A 15901-nucleotide genomic window follows, 5' to 3' on the forward strand; every position below is an offset into this window, starting at 1 on the left:
TCCAGAACATCCGGAATTGAAGCCATGGATGGCTGCACTTCAAGGTCTAGACACCAGGATTCAAATACTCCCCTAACATACGCCATGGAGGTAGACGTTTTATGAGAATGCAAGAGCGTGGTAACAACCACATTTGAGTAACCCTTACTCCTTAAACGCTGCCTTTCAAAAGCCATGCCGCTAGACAAAAGCGATCTACCTCTCCGAAACAAACGGGGCCTTGCTGCAAGAGATTCAGAGACGGTCGAAATTTCAGCTGGCCGTCCACTGCTAGAGTCAGGTGGTTGGCAAACCACGGACACCTCAGCCACTCCAGAGCCATGAGTATCACCTTGCCCAGATGAGCTTCGATGCGGTGCAAAATGTTTCCGACCAACGGCCATGGCAGAAAGATGTACAACAGAACGTCCTTTGGCCAGGGAAGGACTAGAGTATCTACCTCCTCTGCTCCTGGTTCCCGTCGCAGACTGAAAAATCGAGGAGCCTTGGCATTGCGGCATGTCGCCATGAGATCCATGGAGGGCATGGTCCAGTGAGTGCATAGAAGACGAAAGACCTCGGAGAGTTCCCACTCCCCCGGATCCAACTGGTGATGGCTGAGAAAATCAGCTTGCACATTGACCACCCCGGCAATGTGAGAGGTCGTGATCTTGTAGAGGTGTTGCTCCACCCAGTTGATTAAGAGCTGAGCTTCCGCCGCCACTGGATGACTCCTGGTTCCGCCCTGATGATTGATGTAAGCCACCGTTGTCGCCTTGTTGGAGAGTATCCTCACTGATCGTCCCTCTACTAAAGGAAGGAGGGCCTGCAGCACCAACTAAAACACTTTGGTTTCCAACTGATTGATTGACCAGGAGGATTCCGTTCTTGTCCATTGGCCTTGCACTGCCATTCCTTGACAAACCGCTCCCCACCCGGAGAGGCTGGCATCTGTGGTTACCACTATCCAGGAGGGAATTTCCAAATCCACCCCCCCACCGTAAATTGACACAGCCACCGAAGAAGACTGGACTGTGCCGAATCCATCAGTGGGAGGAGAAGATGAAACTGTTCAGAGAGTGGATTCCACCGGGAGAACAAGGCTGACTGAAGGACGCATATGCGCAAAGGCCTAAGGCACCAGTTCGAGAGTGGAAGCCATCGAACCAAGGACCTGCAAATAATCCCAGACCCTGGGATGAGGCATGGATCGCAGGTGCCCTCCTTCTTGGGCACCATGAAGTAGATGGAGTAGCGCCCTCGCCTGAGCTCTCCCCCAGGGCAGCCTTCTCCTGCTCCCTAAATGTTTGCAGTAAAGCTTCAGTATCTGCGCTGAGGAGATAAGGGTCCTGAGACTGCCGCAGCAATTCTGCCCTCCCAGGGTCCCTGCATGCTCTAGAGCTGCTGCGATTCAATTTCGCCAGAATTGGCTTCCCCGAAGAGTCTTCCCTTCCCGACAAGCAACTGGTACAAACTCCGGCCCACAGGCTGCACCATGCGGCATGATCCCCAAGCTAAATTAGGATCGGGGTCCAAAAAAAGAACCAGCGCAACCAAGACAAACCCCCGGGAGCTCATAGGAACTGAAAAGGACAGCGAAAACGGCGTCAGAAGGAAGGAGGGCCGAAAGAGACCGCTAGGCCGGCTCAGAAATTAAATAAACCTCAGCGTTTTATTTTTCCTGTGTGCAGATCTTCAGAGGGTGAGTGAACCGGGCTCCCTGGTATCACCCTCAGCTGCGGGCAGTTACAGGGCTCCAACCCTCTGCTCCAGATTCTCTGCTACCAGGGAAGATGGTCCCATCAGGACCTAGCAACCCCCTGGGAGGCTTAGAGAGATATCTTCTCTGTTTTGTTTTTAAACTAAATCCTTGTCTTTTTAAGATTCCCGAAGGAACGAATACCAACAAACTAAAAACCTACAAACCTAACACCAAACCCAGACTAAAGTTTTGCACCTCCACCATCTGCTGGAGACCGAGAAATACTGAGAGACTCTAGGTGGCAGCTCAGGGGTATAGGACTGAGTCAGTTAAAACTTCTGTCTCCATCTGCTGGAGGGGAGGAAAAACCCAGGAGTCTGGACTGATCCGGCTACGTACAGGGAATATCCTATTATTAGTGTGCTGCCAATTTTATTAGCTTCCGTAATCTCTGCTAGCATTTCATCGTGTTTCTTTTAGCCAGCTGGCCAAGGAGTGGAGTAGCATAGAGGTTAGAGTAGTGGGCTACACACCAGGGAAACCAGTGTTCAAATCCCACTGTCATTCCTTGTGACCTTGGCAAGTCGCTTTACCCTCCATTGCCTCAGATTGTAAGCCCTGTAGGGATGAGGGAAATACCTAGAGCACCTGAACGTAATCCACTTTGAAGTGCCAAAAAGCAGACTATAAAAATAACATATCACTACACTCTTCTGTGCATTTAATCTCCTGCAGGATTTTCATCCTGTTGGTTTATGCCATCCTTAATGTAAAGCACCCTCCCCCAACCTAAAAGGGTTCATCTACCCTGTCATTGTGATATTTGTACCCTGGTATAGCACCGTCTCATTGGTTAACCTCCTTCCACCAGGTCTCTGACCTGCCAATTATGTCTACCTCTTCATTCAGTGATATTCTAACTTCCATCTTATTTTTTACACTGCTGGCATTAGCATACACACATTTCAAACTATTTGTTGGGATTAATCTGTTTATTAGATGACAGGAATATTTTGAAATCTGAACTTAGGTGGTTCTTTACTTATAGGCCTATGGAGAACTATTGCTTTTCTGGAACCTTACTATCTGGATGCCCCAACTCCTCCACATGGCTCAGAGGGAAAATACCTCCCTCTGAGCCATGTACTCCTGAGCAACTGTCAGTTTTACCCCCTGTTCCAGTTACAAGCTGCTCTATCTCCTTTTTGAAGGTTAGGACCAGCGGCCTAGTTTCACAATGGTTAAGGTGGAGCCCACCCCTTCAGAATAGGCTCCCCTTGTCCAAAAAGGTTGGCCAGTTCCTAATAAAACTCAAGCCCCTTTCCCTGCACCACTGTCATCCATGCATTGAGACTCCATAGCTTTGCCTGCCTCTGGGGTCCAAGCGCATGGAATGAGGGAGCATTTCAGAAAATGTTTACTCTGGAGGTCCGGGATTTCAACTTTCTACTTAAAAGCCTAAATTTGGCTTCCAGAAACTCCATCCCACGCCTTCCTATATCATTGGTGCCCACATGTACACAAGAGCCAGATCCTTCCCAGCACTAAAATCTTTTCTAGGTGATGCATGAGGTCTGCTACCTTTGTACCAGGCAGGCACATTACCAAGCAATACTCAGCAGCCACTAAAGCTATCTCCATTCCTAATAAGTGAATCACCAACTATGAGGTCTGATCTAACCCTTCGGCTCCTGGGCAGTAGCCTTGGGAGACTCATCCTCGGTGCGAGAGGACAACTCACCACCTAGAGAGCAGGTCCTTGCTACAGGTTCACATCCTGTTACATCAGGGTAATTCTCTCTGACCAAGTGACCTTATTCTTCCAAAGCAGTACAGGGGCTGCTGGACTAGAGTTGAGACTTGGCTAGGTTCTTGAAGGACTCCTCTGTCTGCCTCAGCTCTGCCAGATCTCCCACTCTAGCCTCCTGAAATCAGACTCGTTCTCTGATCTTTAGAAGTACTTTGCACCAGGCACACTCATGCATTCTCACCAACTAGTTGATGATCATACATGTGGCCACCTGATGCAAAAGGCTGGAAGGCCCCCATCGCGCTGCTGGAGTGTCTGCATCTTCATATTGTTGATTTCATAGGTTGCTATGAGAATGGGAATATATAAATCAGAGTCCTTTAAATTTATGTGATGTATTTAATGTTAATTTAGCAATGATCTGCAAGGGGACAATTAATCTAATAGATAAGGGCTAGGTCATTCCCTTGGTTTTAGATAAATTTCTAATTGATTGATGTGGAAATGGCTCTTGTCCTCTTACATGGGATAAGAGTTTATAAAATCAAAGAATGAGCTTAGGGGGGGATGGGCGGGAAGGAAATATACTAAAAGAAATTACATTAAGTCATATATAAGGAAGTGTTGGGTACATATACCCAACACTTCCTTATTCCCCAACTGCACACTACTGGGTGAGGAAGTGATACATCTACTGCACATGAACTACTTGGGATCACTTATCCCACTATGATCAAATATCTACTTATTGAATCCTGGTTCACCTGCTACCTGCTGTCATTTAAAGGATTCCAATTCTAGTATAAGCATAGTGCTTCAAAACCATAAACGCTAAGCAAAGCCAGGGTGGATGGCTGTTGGCACCTCTGAAGTGAGCAGAACACATGCGTCTCCACATTTATAACAATATATACATGACACTGGAGTGTTTAAGTTTTGATAAACATGTAAGTTTGTTCACTTATGTTTTAGGTTTAATTTTTGAATATTTTATTTAGCTTCATTTATATTCCAAATTCTCAAAGCATTTGCTGCACAACATCGAAACAGATGGCATAACTGGCTGCTTGATGCTTGCAATAAGAACATAAGAAGTTGCCATACTGGGTCAGATTAAGGGTCCATCAAGCCCAGCATCCTGTTTCCATCAGTGGCCAATCCAGTCTACAAGTACTCAGAAAGTACCCAAACATTAAATAGATCCAATGCTACTAATAGCAGTGGCTGTTCCCCAAGTCAACTTGATTAATAGTTTATGGATGTCTTCTCCATGAACCTATCCAAACCATTTTTAAACTTAGCTCATTTAATGCCCCAACCCCCATCTTCCAGCAAAAAATTCCAGAGCTTGTGTGTTGAATGAATTTGTTTTAAATGTGCTACTTGCTAGCTTCATGGAGTACCCCCTTGTACTATTATGTGAAAGAGTACGTAACCGATTCACATTTACCTGTTCTCTTTTCAGCGAGGTCACACATGCTGTTCCTTGTGACCTTGGGCAAGTCGCTTCACCTTCCCTTGCCTCAAATACAAACAGATTGTGAGCCCTCTCAGGATAGGGAAATGCCTGCAGTATCTGAATGTAATCTGTTTTGAAGTGTCCAAAAGGTGGAATACAAAAAAAAAAATCCTGTTTTTTTTTGCCAACAGACAAGTTCATTATGACACTGGGACTGCACTGTTTGAAATTCATTCACAGACAGTGGTTGAAAGTCTTCTTGATATAAACTTGTACCCTTGATGCAGCATATGATATACAAAAACAATGGCTACTGCTAGTGATACACATTCTTTATCTTTTTGATGTTTAAGAAGATTTTATGAGTTATTGTTTAGGAATAAGGGATTGAGAAGGCCATTTCACGTGTATATTAACCCCTATGTTATGGTTAATGTTAAAACCCTATGTTCCTTGTAAACAGATATGATATGATCTGTATCATGAATGTCTGTATAAAAAAGTACTAAAATACTAAATAAAATGTATGGTGCTCTTTATAAGGTATGAGACACCCTAATATAACTACACATCTTATATAAATGTTGAGTAGCCTAGTGGTTAGAGCAGCGGGCTATGAACCAGTTCAAGTCCCACTGATATTCCTTGTGACCTTGGACAAGTCACTTTACCCTCCATTGCCTCAGGTACAAAACTTAAATTGTGAGCCCTCTGGGGACAGAGAAATAACTATAGTACCTGAATGTAATCCACTTTGAAATGCTGCAAAAAAGCAGAAAGTAGAGTTGTTTACCTGTAACAGGTGTTCTCCCAGGACAGCAGGATGTAGTCCTCACATATGGGTGATGTCACTGGACGGAGACCTATCATGGAAAACTTTTCTGTCAAAGTTTATAGAAAGCTTTGACTGGCACACTGAGCATGCCCAGCATGCCATGATCCCTGTGTAGACAGGTGTCTCCCTTCAGTCTCATTTGTAGCAAAAAGTGCAAGCGAAAAAATAAAGTAATAAACGTTAGCGGACCCAACTCCGCGGGGTGATGGGTGGGTTTCGTGAAGACTACATCCTGTTGTCCTGGGAGAACACCTGTTACAGGTAAGCAACTCTTTCTCCCAGGACAAGCAGGATGGTAAGTCCTCACATATGTGTGATTAGCAAGTTACAGGCTGACTCATATTACAACAGGCCAATAGCAGACAACTGGTGCGCAGGCACAATAATTGGGGTGCTATTAGAAATGAGGAGCCTGAAATCACAGCAGGTGATTGTGGAAGGAGTTGGGGATAATAGTGGAAGAAAGCTTTTCAAGACAGGTTGGCCAAAGGCAGAGTCTTGACAGACTTCCATATCTAAGCAGTAGAGGGCTGTGAATGTGTGAAAGAGCTACAAGTTGCAGCCTGGGAAATGTCGGCAATTGGTACAGAACGATAGTTTGGTACCAATGTTGTCATGGCTGTTACAGAATGTGCCTGCACTCACCCCTAGAGAGGAAGGCTTGCTGCCTCACAGCAGAATTCGATATTGTCTGCTAGTCAGTTGGAGAGAGTTTGTTTACCCACTGGAACTCACAGCTTGTCTTTGTCAAAGAAGGAAAGAGTTGGGTGTATTTCCTATGGAGTGCAGTGCGGTCTAGATAGAATGCAAGTGCACACTTTCAGCCCAAGACATGGAAAACCCTCTCACCCTGGTGAGAGAGGCCTTGGGAAAAAGTGGGCAGAGTATATTCTGAATAAGGTGAGAGGCTGCGTCTAGCTTAAGAAGAATATTAGGGTGAGTACAGAGGACCACTCTGTCATGGATTAACCTAGGGTCGGATGAGCAAGAGAAAGAACGTCCCATGTTAGAATTTTAAAGTTATAGGAATGCAAAGGCTCGAACGGGGAACGTACGAGTCTTGTAAGCACTACATGTAGGCCCCATTCCGTAACTAGTGATCCTAGAGGAGGCTTAATTTGTAGAGAACCCACGATAAGCCGACTCATAAGGGGTTGAGCCGTTAATCAGGCATCCCCTACTCCCAGGTGGTACGCTGAAATGGAACTGAGGTGTATCCTTGTGCAGGATGTCTGGGGACAAGAATCTGAGGGGTATCCTAGATAGCCTAAGAGAGATGGAGTGGTGCAGAAAAAAAGGGGCCAATACCTTGTTTTGCACACCATGTGGTAAAACTTGCCCATTTCGAATGGAAGGTTGTCATGAAGCTACAAGTACCTGAGAATATCAGTGAGTCTTATGAGACTGGCCTGTGGGCAGGCAAATTGGTTACTGGAGTGATAGATAGAGAAGTATGAGGAACATACTTGTCGAGGCCAGGACATGGTTATGAGAATCATTGGAAACCTGTACTGCTGTAGCATCACGAGAGTTTTGGCTATGAGCGGTATTGGAAGAGACACATATAGGAGGCCTTTGTTGCATGGGCGAGCAAAGGCATCCACAGGAATGAATTTTGATGCATGTGTAGAGAGTAGAATCTGTCCATTCTATGGTTCGATTCGGACATAGAGGTCAAAGGTTGGTTGACCTCAGCACTTGAGGATTTTGCTTACTACACATGGATTCAGAGACCATTCGTGAGGATGGAGACATTGAGATGGTCTGCTAGTACGTTCAGTATGCCTGTTAGATAAGTGGCCCGTAGATGCATGGAGTGTGCAAGGGCCCAGGCCCAGAACTGCATGGCATCCTGGCAGAGCAGATTACTGCCTGTGCAGGCTTGTTTGTTGGAATATCACATTGCCAATATATTGTCTGTCTGTATCCACAAATATTTTGTGAGAGGCAGTGTTTTAAGGCATAAAAGGCATAAGCATGGCTCGAAGCTCCAGGAAGTTGATCTGAGACTTTTCATGGAGCGGAGTAGACGCATTTTGGGTTTGGAGGATGTGGATGCGAGCTCTCCAACCCAAGTTGGATGCGACCGTGGCCAAGATCATCTGAGGATTTGGTATTGGATCGGTGATATGGATCAGGGATGAAAGCTGTTGAACGGATTAGAGCCACTGAAATTTGAAAATCTACTGAATTTTACTCATGGCTAGTCTGGCCATAGGAGTGACGTGGATAGTGAAAACCTTGTGGCCCAGGAATGAAAGAATTGATGGGCTGAGGCTAAGTTGCATATGCGCAGAGATGTGGAGAATTTGACAGGATGTCTGCGCGGTTGTTAGGCAGGATGTCCGTTGCGACTACCATCCTGCTTGTCCTGGGAGAATATAAAAATATAAAAATCTAAATAAATAAAAAGATTGTGACCCTCATAGTTCATTGCATCAGGGTGGGGGATATGCTCAGTTTTTATTTTTCAACCAGCAATCTGTATATCATAATACAGAACCTCATGTAGTTAGATGGAAATTCTCACAGAAGAGCCATAAATTAAAGGATTGTGCAAGTTCATCAATAGCATTAGGTGGGTCTGCCAAGTAGGTAAAGTCTGAGCACAGAAAGGAGACTGCATCATCTTGTGGGAAGAGGTTTTTCTGAATTGCTGCAATTTTACTACCAAGTCTCAGTTTGCTCCATCCTAGACTGAACACACAAGCTAATAGCTGGAGAAAGGTAATAGCAAATAAAAGCAAGAAGACAGGCAGGAGGTTACAAGACTTCAACACACAAGGACGTAGCCCTCAAATTCTGCACTCATGAATTTTATTTTGTTACATTCTCACAAAAAAACTTTACATTTTCTTTAAATCTTGTTGAAAGCAGCAATGTCCACACTCTGCACCTGAAATTGAAAAACAACAACTATTAAGATAAACTGGGTGAGAGACCCCGTGCCAGGTTTAACCCCATAATATACCCTTTATGCCCTCAGTTAATACAGAGTATGTCTTGTTTTTAGCTTAGTACCATATAATACTCATGTTGTGCTCTTAATTGGTTTTAAAATAAGGGGCATGGAATGGCTGAAATAGTTAGGGCTGTTCAGTGGAGAAGAGACGACTGAAGGGGGGGGGTATGATAAAAATCTACAAAATCATGAAATGACTTGAACAAGTTAATGTAATCTATTATCTCAGATAATAGGACCACGGGGCACGCAATGAAGTTTGCAAGTAGCTCATTTAAAACAAATTGAAGAAAACTTTTCACTCAGCACATAGTTAAGCTCTGGAACTCATTGCCAGAGGATGTGGTTACAGCAGTTAGTGTAATTGGGTTTAAAAAAAGTAAAAATTGCTTACCTTGTAATAGGTGTTATCCCAGGACAAGCAGGATGCTAGTCCTCACATATGGGTGACATCGGTAATGGAGCCCTATGTGCGGAAAAACTTCTTTAAAAGTTTCCATGAAGCTTTTGAATGGCACCGGAGTGCCTACTGAGCATGCCCAGCATGCCATGATATTCCCTGCCACAGGGGTCTCCCTTTATTTATTTATTTTTAGTTTTTATAAACCGACGTCCTGTATAAAATACATATCACACCGGTGTACAGTGAAATAAAACTGTCGCCACATGGGCGGCTTACATTATAACAAATAACATTATAAACAACATTATAAATACATTTAACATTTTAACAGATAACAGAGATTAGAGGAGATTTAGTCTTGTTTTGTAGCAATAAGCGTTAGCAAAAATAAAATAATAAAATGTATCAAGCTCAACTCCGCGGGGTGGCGAGTGGGTTTCGTGAGGACTACATCCTGCTGTCCTGGGATAACACCTATTACAAGGTAAGCAATTTTTGCTTTATCCCAGGACAAGCAGGATGCTAGTCCTCACATATGGGTGATTAGCAAGCTAGAGGCTGAGTCATTTGGATGTGAGCAACAGTGAAGTATTGTTGATGAAATGAATCAGCCAAAGATCACAGCAGGTTGGATGTAGAAGGAGTTGGGATTACACTGGAAACAAGTTCTTTAAGACGGATTGTCCATAGGCTGAATCTTGTCTTCCTTCTTTGTCTAAGCAGTAGTGAGCTGCAAAGGTATGAAGAGAACTCCATGTTGCTGCTTTGCAAATGTCCAGAATAGGTACAGAGCGAAGGTGTGCTACTGAAGTTGACATCGCTCTTACTGAGTGTGCTTTTACCCGCCCTTGAAGAGTAAGGCCTGCTTTTTCATAACAAAATTGTAAGCAATCTACTAACCAGTTTGACAGAGTATGCTTACCCACTGCTTTACCTGGTTTGTTTGGATCATAGGATACAAACAGCTGACTGGATTTTCTTTGGGCTGTAGTGCGGTTTAAATAGAAGGACAACGCACGCTTACAGTCCAAAGTGTGTAAGGCTCTTTCTCCCTGGTGAGAGTGAGGCCTAGGAAAGAATGTAGGTAAAACTATTGATTGGTTCAAGTGAAATTCCGTGACAACCTTAGGAAGGAATTTTGGATGTGTCCAGAGGACTACCCTGTCATGGAGGAACTTGGTAAAAGGTTCGTATGTGACTAGTGCTTGTAATTCACTGACCCTTCTGGCTGATGTAATGGCTATGAGAAATACCGTTTTCCAAGTAAGGTATTTAAGGTCACAAGTATTTATGGGTTCAAAAGGAGAACGCATAAGTCTAGTTAATACCATGTTCAGATCCCATTGTATGCTTGGGGAATGAACTGGAGGTTTAATGTGAGTTAGGCCTCATGAATTTACTGACGAGAGGCTGTGTGGATATAGATGCATCTCCCAGCTTGGTATGATAAGCTGAGATTGCACTTAAGTGTACCCTTACAGATGATGTCTTAAGACCAGAGTCTGAGAGATGGTAAAGGTAATCTAGTAGCGAGGTAGTGGGGCAAGTGAAAGGATCTAAATCTTTCTGAGTGCACCACAAAGTAAACCATTTCCATTTGTATGAATAATTCTTTCTAGTGGAAGGTTTACGTGCAGCTATAAGTACTTGAGATATAGAGGATGGAAGGTTGAGAGGTTGTAAGATCAAGCTTTCAACATCCATGCTGTCAGGGACAGGGATTGAAGGTTGGGATGGCGCAACTGACCCTGTTCCTGAGTTATGAGATTGGGAGCTACTCCCAAGCGAATTGGATCCCTGACTGAGAGATCTAGCAGTGTGGGGAACCATACTTGTCGAGGCCAATATGGGGCTATGAGTATCATAGTCCCCTTGTCCTGTTGTAGCTTCACTAGTGTTTTGGTTATGAGTGGTATCAGTGGATACGCGTATAACAGGCCTGAATTCCAATGGCGAGCAAACGCGTCCTTTTGTAGGCTGTTCTGCTGTCGGAGTAGAGAGCAGTAATTGTTCACTTTGTAGTTGAGATGGGATGCAAAGATCTATCGTCGGTTGACCCCAGCATTGAAAGATCTTGGATGCTATTGCTGGATCCAAGGACTATGTTGTGGATGCCTGCTAGGTAAGTGGCCCGAAGAAGCATTGAGTGTGTCAGGGCCCAGTCCCAAATCTGTGCTGCTTCTTGACAAAGGAGATAAGAACCTGTCCCCCCTTGTTTGTTGATGTACCACATGGCTACTGTGTTGTCCATTTGGATCAGAACAGTTTTGTGTGATAGGCAGTCCTTGAATGAATGCAGCGCATAGCGTATAGCTCGAAGCTCCAGGAAGTTTATTTGAAAAGAGGCTTCAAGCTTCGTCCACTTGCCTTGTGTCTTTAGATGACCAATATGTGCTCCCCACCCTAAGGTGGATGCATCTGTAGTCAAAGTCACTTGTGGAACTGGTTGCTGGAAAGGTAGGCCTTTGAGCAGGTTGTTCATTGATGTCCACCAGAGGAGTGCAGATCTGAGCTCTGGTGTTATGTGAATAGGAGTGGACATTGGTTGAGTGGCTTGTATCCACTGAGCTTTGAGTGTCCATTGCAGAAGTCGCATGGTCAATCTGGCCATGGGAGTTACATGAACTGTGGAAGCCATGTGCCCTAGAAGAATGAGGCACTGGTGAGCTGTTACCTGGAATTGGTTGCGAAGATTGTGAGTCAACAGGATAAGTGTTTGAGCACGGTCTCTTGGAAGAAAAGCTTTTGCTATCACAGTGTTCAGCTCTGCACCTATAAACTGTATCAGATGAGTTGGTGACAGATGGGATTTCTGGTAGTTGATGAGAAATCCCAAGGAGTGCAGCACTTGGATGGTGAGCTTGAGAGAAGTGAGAGCTCCTTCTTTTGTTTGACTTTTGATGAGCCAATCGTCCAGATAAGGGAACACATGCACTCTGTGCTTGTGGAGGTGTGCCACTGCTGCAGCCATGCATTTTGTGAATACTCGTGGTGCTGATGCAAGGCCGAATGGTAGCACTCTGTACTGGAAGTGCTGATCCAGTACCCGAAAGCGTAGGTATTGGCGATGAGGAGGAAAGATGGGGATGTGAGCGTATGCATCTTGAAGATCCAGAGAGCAGAGCCAATCTCCCCTTTGAAGAAGAGGTAGAATGGTGCCTAGGGATACCATTCTGAATTTTTCTTTTTTGAGAAATTTGTTGAGATTTCTGAGGTCTAGGATAGGTCGAAGGCCTCCTGTTTTCTTTGGAATGAGGAAATATCTGGAGTAGAATCCTCTGCCCTTTTGAGGGCCAGGAACTGGTTCTATGGCCCTGGCTCTCAGAAGGGTGGATAATTCTGTTTGAAGAATTATGGAGTGTTGATTTACTGTCCAAGATTGAAGTGGTGGATTTTCTATTGGGATAGTTAGGAAATCCAGTCTGTAACCGTGAGTTGTGATGGATAACACCCACTGGTCGGTGGTGATGGAGGTCCAATAGTTGTGGAAGTATTGTATTCGAACTCCTACCGGTGTTTCTGGGAATGGGTTGATCTGGCTGCTGCTCTCTGGGGCTTTTCAAAAACCAGATGTAGTGGCCGTCTGTGGAGGTGGTTCAGCCCTTGAAGGCCTTTGTCTAGGCTGCTGTCGTTGCGCTGGGCGGCTAGTTCTTGGCCTACCTGCTGGGGGGTAATATCGATGTGGGCGATAAGGCCGTCGAGTGTCACGCCTTGGAAATTTCCTGGCAGAAGGCTGAGTGTCTTGTGGTTGAGAAGACAATTGTTTCAAGGTTTCAGAGTGGTCCTTTAGGGTTGCCACAGCTTCTTTTATTTTCTCACCAAAGAGATTGTCCCCCAAGCAAGGCAGATCTGCCAAATGTTCTTGAACCTCCGGGCGCAGATCAGAGGCTTTGAGCCATGCCCATCTTCTTGCCGCAATACCCGATGCTGATAGCCTTGCAGCAGTCTCAAAACAATCATAGGTTGCTCGAACCTCGTGTTTACCAGACTCGAGGCCCTTATGAACTATGTCTTGTAAGGATTCCTGATACTGCTCAGGAAGAGAGAGAGTTCCTGAACCTGTTTCCACAGGTTCCTTTGGTACTGGTTCATATATAATTGATAGGATGAAATTTTTGAAACCAGCATTGAACCTTGAAAGATTTTCCTTCCCAGGTTATCCAGAAGCCTACTCTCTTTCCCAGGTGGTACAGAAGAGTGGGATTTTTGCCGCTTTGCCTTCTTCTGAGCGGATTCAACGACCACTGATTGGTGGGGCAACTGTAGTTTCTGGAACCCTGGAATAGGTTGCACTAGGTAGGTTGACTCTGCTCTTTTATTAACTGCTGACACCGAACCTGGATGCTCCCAAATCCTATATTGCAGTTCCTGGAACACCTCATGGACAGGGACTGCTAGCATTTCCTTGGGAGGGTCCACAAACTGGAGGACTTCAAGGTTTTTTGACGTGCATCCACCTATGTTTGAATGGGAAAGGGAATGGTGTCAGCCATCTCTTTAACAAAGTTGGTAAAAGAGAGGCCCTCAGGAGGTGATTTCCTGTGGTCATCTGGCGGAGAAGGCTCTGAAAATATTTCCTCATCAGAAGAGAATTCAGAGCTGGTGTCTACAGGCATCTCATGTGTGTGATGAGGGATTGGCTGCATAGGACTAGATGGTAAGACCGGAGAACGAGGCCTTGGGGGTCTTGGCACTCCAGATGGGCCTGGAATCGGTTCCATTGGAATTTTCTTAGTGAGGATGTCCAGTAGTGTCCAGTTTGGTGAAGACTGGATGTAACCCGGATACATCATCCTTGGGTACCGGTGTTGGCAGCGGAGATATCGGTGTGGGTACCGGTGGAGGAATCAGTGGCACCGGTGGAGGTACCGGTGGAGGTACCGGTAGCACCGGTGAAGGTACCGGAGTAGGCATCGGTACCGGTTCCCATGCTCTCGTCTGTGTCTGCGGCATCGATGGTGCTGGCTCTCTCGGCGATGGAACGGGCATCGGTGGAGTTGTCGATGGCTGAGGCGGAATCGCATCGCGCAGAGCCTGTTGCACCGCTTGACGAATAAAGGAGTCAAGTTCCACTCTCACAGCTGGTGATAACAGAGCAGCTGTGGAGGGAGGCGGTGTTGGCGATGCCAATACCTCCTCAGAGCCCTGAGGAGGTATGGAGCCCTGCACCGATATCGGTGGGGGATCGCCCTTCACTAGGCCTCTGAGCCTCAGTTCCCGTCCGGGGTTTCTTTGCTGGCGAGGCCGTGGCTTCCGATGGATTCTCGGTCATCGTTACCTGGCGTCTCCGATGCCGGTGGCGGTGTTTGTCTTTCTGCTTTTCGCTCCCCGAGGTCGATGCTTTTGAAGAAACCGAAGGGGACGGTGTTGAGGCATCTCCCGCCTCTGGACGTTTCTGCTTCAGCATTATTTGACAGACTGAAGCGGATGGAGAAGATTGCGCTGAGGTCGAAGGCCTTGGAAGCAATTGGATATTGAATAACTGCTCCATTTTTTCGGCCCGAAGACGACGACCTTTCGCTGTCATTTCTGCACATGATTTACATGTTTGGATATTGTGGTCTTTGCCTAGGCAAAGAACACATTCGAAGTGAGGGTCGGTTATCGACATTGTCCTCACACAATTTGGGCATTTTTTGAAGCCAGAGGCCATGGCGCCGGACAGCCGTCGACGGCGATAAGCCCAAAAATATCGTTCCCGGCCGGGAATCGAAAGCGGAAAAAGTTATACTAAGGGAAACCCCTGCGGATGGAGTAAATTTTTTCCGAAAATACGAATTTTTTTTCGCTAGGTGAAATTCACCTCAGGACTCCAATTATCCCGCGATGCTAACGGCTTCGCGGAAAAAAGAAGACTAAAGGGAGACCCCTGTGGCAGGGAATATCATGGCATGCTGGGCATGCTCAGTAGGCACTCCGGTGCCATTCAAAAGTTTCATGGAAACTTTTAAAGAAGTTTTTCCGTACATAGGGCTCCATTACCGATGTCACCCATATGTGAGGACTAGCATCCTGCTTGTCCTGGGATAAAGGTTTGAATAAGTACCTAGAGGAAAAATCCATAAACTGCTACTACAGTAATTAATAAGCAACAGTAGCTTGTGATTTATCTAATGTTTGGGTACTTGCCAGGTACTTATGACTTGAATTGGCCACTGTTGGAAACAGGATACTGGGCTTGATGAACTCTTGGTCTGACCCAGTATGGTATATGTTCTTATGGAAAGATGTTTTTAGATATTTGAGTCACATAAGAACATAATTACCACCATACTCGGGTCAGACCAAGCCCAGTATCCTGTTTCCAACAGTGGCCAATCCTGTCAGGATCCAAAATAGTAGACAGATCCCATGCTGCTAATGCCCAGGGTTAAGCAGTAGCTTTTGTCAAGTTTATCTGCTTAATAATGGTTTATGGATTCTTCCTCCACGAACTTATCCAAATTTTATTTTAAATCCAGCTACACTAATTGTCTTTACCACATGCTCTGAAAATGAGTTCCAGAGCTTAACTGTGCACTGAGTGAAAAAATATTCTTTTTTTAAAATGTGCTACTTATAACTTCATGGGGCATCCCAAGCCTTTGTATTTTTGAAAGAGTGATCAATTTACATTTACCTTTTCTATTCCACTTATGATTTTATAGACCTCTATCATATCCCCCCCTCAGCCATCTACAAGCTGAACAGCCCTAACCTCTAGCTTTTCCTCACAGAGGAGCCGTACAATCCTCTATCATTTGGTTGCTCTTCTCAGTATCTTTTCCAGTTCAGCTATGTATTTTTTGAAATGCGGTGACCAGAACTTTAC

At 45.3% G+C, this 15901-nt stretch overlaps 1 protein-coding gene across 2 annotated transcripts in view; it reads right to left on the minus strand.

The window, feature by feature from the left end:
* Positions 1 to 8520: 8520 nt before the first annotated feature.
* Positions 8521 to 15901, minus strand: part of EEF1D (eukaryotic translation elongation factor 1 delta) — a 200331-nt gene continuing 192950 nt past the window's right edge. For both annotated transcript variants that reach the window (XM_029592196.1, XM_029592195.1), the window contains one exon: positions 8521 to 8621. In XM_029592196.1, the coding sequence (XP_029448056.1) occupies positions 8583 to 8621 (39 nt within the window). In that variant the 3' untranslated portion in view covers positions 8521 to 8582. The remainder of the gene's footprint in view (positions 8622 to 15901) is intronic.

Source organism: Rhinatrema bivittatum, chromosome 2 (genome assembly GCF_901001135.1).
Source record: "Rhinatrema bivittatum chromosome 2, aRhiBiv1.1, whole genome shotgun sequence".
NCBI classification, from domain to species: Eukaryota; Metazoa; Chordata; class Amphibia; order Gymnophiona; family Rhinatrematidae; genus Rhinatrema; species Rhinatrema bivittatum.